This window comes from Eublepharis macularius, chromosome 12 (assembly GCF_028583425.1).
Source record: "Eublepharis macularius isolate TG4126 chromosome 12, MPM_Emac_v1.0, whole genome shotgun sequence".
Classification (NCBI taxonomy): domain Eukaryota; kingdom Metazoa; phylum Chordata; class Lepidosauria; order Squamata; family Eublepharidae; genus Eublepharis; species Eublepharis macularius.
In genome coordinates this window covers 17758031-17766653 of record NC_072801.1, presented here as the reverse complement: position 1 = coordinate 17766653, position 8623 = coordinate 17758031, and the positions used below count along the sequence as shown (strand labels likewise).

The 8623-nt window shown below is 45.3% G+C and overlaps 1 protein-coding gene across 4 annotated transcripts in view; it reads left to right on the top strand.

The window, feature by feature from the left end:
* Positions 1-296: 296 nt before the first annotated feature.
* The window catches only part of SNX29 (sorting nexin 29), a 244645-nt gene continuing 236318 nt past the window's right edge, over positions 297-8623 (top strand). For all 4 annotated transcript variants that reach the window (XM_054995524.1, XM_054995526.1, XM_054995525.1 and 1 more), the window contains exons 1-2: positions 297-378; positions 6847-6911. In XM_054995524.1, the coding sequence (XP_054851499.1) occupies positions 372-378; positions 6847-6911 (72 nt within the window). In that variant the 5' untranslated portion in view covers positions 297-371. The remainder of the gene's footprint in view (positions 379-6846; positions 6912-8623) is intronic.

Here is an 8623-nt window from a genome sequence, read left to right as displayed (position 1 = left end):
GTTTAGCCTTCCTAGATTGTTACCACTTGGAAGATCGCAACCCTACGGACACCCTGCGGAGGTCTCTCTCCTTCTTCCCAACCCTGAGTCGGCAGCGCTGTCAGTCCCAGATACCTCTACTCCGAAGTAAGCCCATGGACTTCAACGGGAGAACACAGCAGGCGCCTCAACCCGCCTTATTCAAGCGGCAGCGAGCGAGGAAAGAAATCCACCGCCGCCTCCCTCGCGCGGCTTGTTTTGCTTCCGGGGCGAGGCGGGTCACTTCCGGGGCCGGGATGCTGGGCTGTGAAGTCCCTGTTTCTTGGAGGGCGGCGGGGAGCGGCGGGCGGCCGGAGTCTGCGCCTGGGTGCCGAGCGGGGCTGGAGGGCGCCATGAGCGGTGAGCGGCGGCGGCGGGGCTGGGCCGGGCCTGCCGAGGCGGAGAGGGGCCGGGGCTGGCGAGCGCTTTCTTTCGCCGCCCCGCCTGGGGGTCTTGTGTGAGGCGAAAGGCACTCTGCACACGCTCGGGATTGCCGTTTCCCTTTTCAGCCGCTGTCACGTCTTCTGAGGGGGGGAAGGTCCTCCGCACAGGCTCACAACCTCCTTTCTCAGTTGGGTTGCCAACAAATTCCTGGAGATCGGGAGGGGGGATGAAGCTTGGGAAGGCAGGGTTTGGGGAAGGCGGACTCCAGAGGGGCAAAATGCCATAGGGCCCACCCTTCAAAGCAGCTGTTTTTTCCAGGGGAACTGTTCTCTGTAGGCTGGAGATCTCCCGTCGCCACCTGAAGGGGGGACTTCAGCCCCCTGCCTGTTATCTCAAAAGGCTGCTTGTATGTTCTTTGAAGCACAGGAGAAAGGTGCTTTAAACATGCTCGGGGGTGGGGGCTTCCTTTTTGATCCCGCCTGTCAGAAAGTTGCCTGTTGTTCTTCTGGGTGGAGGTGTGTGTGTGACAGTAGAAAGGTTGCCTGAATGGGCTGTGTGGCAGAGCTGAAAGGCACAGTGCAGATGCTCAGGAACAGTCTTCATGTGCGGTCTTTCAGTATTGGAAACAAGACCCTGGGGGAAGCCTTAGGGTTTCCAGCTCCATGTTGGAAAATTCCTGGAGACTTGAGGGGTAGAGCCTGGGGAGGGCACATTTTGGGGAGGTGAGGGACCTCAGCAGGGCCATCTTCTCCAGGAGAACTGATCTCTGTTGCCTGGAGATCAGTTGTAATTCTGGGAGATCTCCAGCCACCACCTGGAGGTTTGCAACCCAAGGCCTTCTCTGATCTGCTCCTTTCCTGACAGGTTGCTTTGGGTTTTGCTTCATGCCACAGATCCAAGCTCTTCTTTCTCCATACACGGTCCTCTTGCAGTTTTTCTATACTGTTGGAACAAGGCTTGGCAAGTCTTGGGTGCCAAGAAGCCATGGTGCCTAAACATTTCACAGTGATACTTAGTGTTTTTAGCAGTGGTTTTATTGCATTACCTTTCAGTGAGAAGTACAAAGCTTACTTATCATTTCACATCAGACTATATTTTGCTATGTGGCATAAAATACATGTGCCTGAAGTTCTTGTAATTGTTAAAATTAACATTTTACACCATTCAGTGTCAATGAAAGAATTCAGTTCTTAACTAGTTGCTTTCTAGACTGGCTCAAATACTCGATGATGATGATAATAATGGTGCTTCTAGACGGATTAGTACTCCACTCAGAGGGGTGAACAAAGTCAGTGTTACTTGTATTTATATACAGCATTTTTGTCATAGCTTTAATAAAATTGTGAGAAACTGTTATGAGGTTAGGATTAGGATTTCTGATAATAATACTTAGAAAATATGGTAATTAATATATTAAACTTTGAAGACTGAAAACCAAGTCCAATTCTTAAATTTTTGGGCTGGCTCCTAGAGCCAAAGAAAATTTGTCAAGGCATGTGTTGGAATTTATATTTCCGGTGTGGGCAAGGTGTACATTATAGCAGTGATTTTTAAAAATGGGGGCGACAGGTTTGGGGGGATGTTCAGAACTTTGAGGGAGTTGGGATTTTTGGTAGCCTCTTTTGCCCACTTGCAATGGCTTTTGACAGCCAGTGCTGGAGAGTTGTTTCATATGACATACTCTGCCTTGATAATAAAATTCTATTATTTTTTTCTCCCCCAGACCTTTAAAAAGACTGGTACCCAGCAAATAGGAATCGTCCCAACGTTTATCTACAGGACCGCCACTAACCATACGTTTCCCCAGAGGGTGCTCCGATCGGCTGATAAACAGCTACTGGTGGTCCATGGCCCCAAAGATGTTCACCTGGCTTCAACCAGAGTCAGGGCGTTTTTGGCCCTGGTACCAACCTGATAGAACACTGTCTGTTGAAACCAGGGCCCAGTGGGATCAGTTATCATTCCGCTGGGCTTGTAAGACAGAGATGTTCCTCTGGGCATATGGTTGTGGTGGAGGTGTGGGTGAGCCACCCACCTGGCTTCCTGCTGAGGGGGGGGCGTGGAATTGGAACCCTCCTCACCTCAGGTTCTGCTGACTCACCTTAAATAGCTTGTTATCTCCCACTCCACGGGATATACTTGTATGGGTTGGACAGTATGGATTGCTGAACTGAGATATTATTTACTAGATCTGAGTTTTTGAAAGTATTTTTATCTTATTAATGTGGTTTTATATGTTTATACATGTTGTTATCTGCTCTGAGCCCACTTGCAGGGAGAGTGGACTATACATTTAATAAAATAAAATAAATAAAATAAATTAATGAGTTGGCTGAGTTACAAAGACCTCCTTAAATGTACGCCTGACATTTGTGTATTGTTTGTGTTTATCATAAATGCACACTTATAAATGATATTGCTTTGGGGTGCTGTTATAATGTCATACTTTTTTTTTTTTACTGGGAGGAGACGTGGTATTGCATTCCTGGTGGGTGGCAGTGGATAGAAGATTATGAGCCTCTGGAATATATCTGTCTCCCCTGTTTTATCCTTTTATCCCTTCGTGTAGCTCAGAGCAGCATTCTTAGTCCATCTCTCTTCCAGCCCTATGAAGTAGGTCAGACATGTAACTGTGCGACTGGCTCAAGGTTACCCAGCAAATTTGGTTGGGCAACAATTTGAATTTAGGTCTCCCTGGTTTTAGTCCATCATTAATAGCTACTCTTGACTTCTGTTTGATTAATTTATCCTTTTCCTAAGGAACTCAGGATAGTGAATGTGCTTCTGTGCTCCTCTGTTTTATACCCTGTGAGGCAGGTTAAGCTGAGGTAGTGACTGGAGCAATCTCTTCTCCCAATGAGCTTTTCAGTGATTGAGGATTTGAACCCAGGATTCCCTGGTTCTAGGCTAACAATTACACCATACTGGCTCTCCATGCATGTAATTGGGCTGCATGAATCTCGTCCCAGACCATTAACTTGTTGAAGTAATTTCCTTCTGAAAGCAAATATTTTCTGGTGGGCTTTTAAGGTTCTCACTGCTCCCAAGGCAAGCTACATCATCTTTGGTAGTGTTTTGGTTTAGGTGTCAATATATGAGAAGGTTCAAGACGCTTGTCGTGGTGCATAATAGGAATTACTTGCAAATAGTTGGTGTGGAGAGACATTTTTATTTACTGCAGTTATTTACTGCAATTATTGGTGCACTGTGCATATCTTGTATCCATTTTAGCTTTATGTTGTTACTGGCTGGACCTGTTGAGTACATGCCCTTTTGACCTCATGGTTTATGATCTGTATTTATCTGACAACCAAGGATACACTTTATGCGTTCCATGAAGTTGGCTTCAATGCACAAAGTTTGTGCTATGTTTATAAGATGGGGTTGCAATCATTACTTAGATAATATGTATTTGATTTGTTAGGATATGGAGATTGGATAGCTTTCGAGTTCAAAATAATTATGAGTGGAGGTGGTATTTGTGCTGAATACATGTCGCAGTAAACTGTAGTTTGTTGTGCTGAATACACATCACAGTAAACTGTAGTTTGTCGTGATGTCCAAGGCAGCCAACTGGGCTTTGCAGCTATATTTTTTGGTGACCATTGTTGTGACGTCCAAATTTCTGGCACTTGAATAACTGGGTGTGTGACTGTCACCCCGCACCCCCCAGCTTATCTAATAACTATTGCTGTTTAGCTTTTCAGTTCTAAATATACGTTGGATGGATGGGCGTAATCTCTTTTCATGCGCTTTATGGCTATATATAACTCCCCCGTCAGTTGATAATACTATTGAATTTGCAATAGCTTAAGCTGCCAGGAAGTATATAATAATAATTGAATGTAACTTTGACATTTATTTTAGTAGACAGTTTGATGCATATTTTCCCATTTACTGTGTAGCATAGACCGAACTCAAATCATCTCCCCACCTCTGAATTCTTTGAAAGTGATCAATCAAGGTGACATATTCCAGGGGGGATAAATTAAGTGGCATTACTGAGTTTTAGATTAGACTGGGTTACTTTTAACACCTCATTTCTGCCTATATTTGCCTTGGAAAGAAACAAGGTCCCAATGATTTCAGTGGAATTAATTCCCAATTAAGAATTTCTCTTCAAGGATGTGATCCAGGGAGAGCTAGTATGTCTGGGCCCTAGTGAATTTAGCTTCAGTTAATCTTCTCCAGACTGTGTCCTAAGGTTTTAATCTTACAAGTTAATTACTCTGGTGCAGTCAGTGATTTCAGCAGAGTAATTGGGTTTTGGATTTACATTCAGATATAGCTGGCCCAATTTTTAAAGGGGCAATGGGGGCAGTTGTCCTGGTCTCAGAAGTAGAGGCCATAATAAGAAACAGTGCAATGTATTGAAATGATTGGATCTTTTTTTGTTCCAAGGCAGTAATGCATGTGAGTGAAAATGTCAGCTCAGGAAAAGATGAGTGTTTGGTTATCTGCCTTTGCTCTGCACTCTGTCTACTGGATTGGAAGTGTGGATGATTCTGCTTTTATGATCATCTTTGGCCTGAGAAATTAATCATCATAATTAACTAACTGCTTTCCTCCCCCACAACCCCAGGCAAACTGCTAGTAGCATGGCTGATAGCTTAGTTGGGGACATAGAACAATTAGCCCAGAGAACAGCAGAAAGGAAGAATTACTGAGCCAGCTCAGATTTCTGGTGAGCAGTGTTGCTAATTCCAATCCCCCACCCCCACCAATTTAGGTCCACCACTCACTGAAAATTGGGATGATCCCTCTTGGAAAAGGAGTGTTATACTTTACAAAATAGAAAAGAGTCCAGTAGCACCTTTAAGACTAACCAACTTTACTGTAGCATAAGCTTTCAAGAATCACAGCTCTCTTCTTCAGATACATCTTTACTGTAGCATAAGCTTTCGAGAATCACAGCTCTCTTCTTCAGATGTATCTTTACTGTAGCATAAGCTTTCGAGAATCACAGCTCTCTTCGTCCGATGCATCTGAAGAAGAGAGCTGTGATTCTCAAAAGCTTATGCTACAGTAAAGTCGGTTAGTCTTAAAGGTGCTACTGGACTCTTCTATTTTGCTACTACAGTCTAACACAGCCAACTCCTCTGATACTTTACAAACGAATCCAATAGTATTTTGGGAGCCTTTCAGTTTTCAAAAGAAAATCTTGAATTGCAATGTCAACTGGAGATGTCTTTTGAAAAATGTTGAAACTCAGTAGGCAAAGAAATGGGCCTACCTGCAGACGAGAGAAGAATTTCTGCATATTTGGAGGGGGGGTGTGTGCTTCTGATGTGCAGAAGAATGTTTGTGCTCAAATCTAAAAACTGTGGTCCCAAGATATGAGTGGAAGGACTCACAGTACAGCAGCCTAGCAGAAGCTTAGCACGTCTGGTCCTGTTTGGTTCTTGCGAGTCCTCTGTGTTCTACTTCCTGTCCCATGAGGAAATAAAAGTAGGCATACATGCAATATGTAACTGATAAGTGTGCCTTCTCCTATAACCCAGTGAGAATTTACGATGCTCGTTGCCCTCCCGGAACCACGGATGGAACCGTAGCCTCTAAGAATGGTGTTCTATAATGAGAGATGGTTGGGAAACGCATGCCATGAGGTGCCTTACTACCTTACCCTTGTCGGCCCAAAGACTGTATGTTTTGCCAATGTAGAAGATAAAAGGCAAGCAGGGTTACTAAGAAGCAGAGGGAAAATGCCACTTCTGATCTTAATTAGCCATACCCATACATGCACATATGCACATAACAAGATGCTTTAAGCTGGGAGAGAGTGGAGGATTTCTTACTGCAGGAGTCCCCAGCCTTTTTGAGCCTGCAATTCTGGTACAGGATGGTGGGCACAACAACAAAATGGCTGACACAGGAGGTGGGGCCTACCCCAAAATATCAGGGAGTAAGGTTATGCATAAAATTTAGGAACTTTTCAACATTTAAGGCAGAAGTTGTTTAACAAGATGTCTTCTAATCTGCACAGCCAATCAGAAGCCCTAATGTGTACAAGCCCACCTGACCCTGCCCACTTTTTAAACACACTGGGTGAGCATGGGGCAAGCTGTTGGCAGGTACTGTGGTGCCCACGGGCACCACATCAGAAACCTCTTGAGTTTACAGTATCCTGCAACGGGGTGGCGATGGTGTTGAAATTGGGTTTGGGGGATGGATGGATGCTGCAAGGCATTCCTCCATCGCAGTATATCTTCACCCTTTGAAGTCTCCCATATAGCACAGGCAGAGAGAGAACCCAGATAGCCCAAGGACTGCGTGTGCTTGTTACCCTTGTGCTGGTGAGAGCTGTTGGGAGCTGAGTAAGGATTGTGAAAACCAGGCAGGTGCAGCCTTGTAATATCCTGGATGGTAAGATTCCAGAATAGATTGTTTCCCTTTCTGTGAATTCTCATAGGCCACCCGCTTGATTTATGCTTTCTTGAGTTTTAGGGCTGCAAAACAATGTTGACAGAAGACAGTTTCTGCTGGAGAGGTTATTGGATGCAGTGAAACAGGTAAGCACCTGGAGCTCGCAATGAGAGAGCCCTTTACCTCTTGGAAACCTTCCTGATCATAATTGGAGCTCTCGTGCCAGAATAATTAGGCGCCATTGTAATTTGCCATTTTTGTGCATGCCTCAAATTTTGGTTTTGCAAAACAAATATACTTGATCTTTAGCCATGTTTGTTTCGTGACTTTTTCCATACACGCTAACAATGTGCAATTCCCTTTTTTAAATCTCTTTTAGCAAATCTTTTGCTGTGACTGATTTTTTTGTTTGAGTGGCGGTAGCATTATTGCCAAGAACAAGCAACTCGTCAGGGCTTTGCCATGCCGCCTAGTGGGCGGTGTCAACTTCTTTTCTCCCTTTAGTCCTGCTCCTGGATTCTTTGTTAATTTTGCAGCCCCGTTTAGCCCGGGTTCATCAGACCCAGCTAAGCAGGGTTGGCCACTGTCAGTGCTTGGATGGGAGACCACCAAGGAAGAGAGGGGTTGCTTTGGGGAGAAAGGCAATGGCAAACCGCCTCCGCTCATCTCTTGCCTGGAACGCCCCATAGACGGGGTCACCATGAATTGGTTGCAGCTCAACGGCGTGATCTTCTTCTTCTTGATGGGAGTCAGTGGGTTTTCTTTGCAGAAGGGCTAAGCAGTATAAGAGACTGATCAAAAAGAGTCCAGTAGCACCTTTAAGACTAACCAACTTTATTGTAGCATAAGCTTTCGAGAATCACAGTTCTATGTATTGTCGAAGGCTTTCACGGCCGGAGAACGATGGTTGTTGTGGGTTTTCCGGGCTGTATTGCTGTGGTCTTGGCATTGTAGTTCCTGACGTTTCGCCAGCAGCTGTGGCTGGCATCTTCAGAGGTGTAGCACCAAAAGGCAGAGATCTCTCAGTGTCACAGTGACACTGACTGTGACGGTGACTGACTGTGACACTGACTGTGACACTGACTGACTGTGACAGTGACTGTGACACTGAGAGATCTCTGCCTTTTGGTGCTACACCTCTGAAGATGCCAGCCACAGCTGCTGGCGAAACGTCAGGAACTACAATGCCAAGACCACGGCAATACAGCCCGGAAAACCCACAACAACAATCACAGTTCTCTTCGTCAGATGCATGGAGGGCAAGAAGAAACTGGTCAGATATATAGGTGGAGAGGGGAGGGCGGAGTAGATGCAAACAGTAGCTTCTGATATGGAGATCAGTTTGCTTCTGTTAAGGAAGTCAGTTACTTCTGATAATGAGATAACCATTCATAGTCTCTATTCAATCCCAGCCTGACTGAGGCTGGGATTAATTAGCACAAAATGCTTTTGTGCTAATTAAAACAAGGCCCAGCTCCTCCCCAGGCTTGCCCAGAGGACTTGGGGAAAGGGAAGCAACAGGCTGGCCACTGTGTGAGGCAGGACGCTGGACTTGGTTGACCGTTGGTCTGATCCATCTGGACTGTTCTTACCACACCAACCTTTAGAGAAGGAAAGACGTCATGTAAGCCCCTCTGCCCTCTTCATCGTGTCCCACCAATAGAGGATTTGTGGGGGGCGGGGCAGGGAACATTTGGCATTCCCAAATAACGGCTGGCTAGTCAGCCAAGCAAAATGTGGCTTGCGCAGGCAGGTTTTGCCTCTTTCGGTTGCTTTGCAAGTTTTAATAAAACGGATCTGATGCTGAGTCATATTTTCTATTCAAAATAAAGGCATTTACGGTTCTTCTGATTTATCT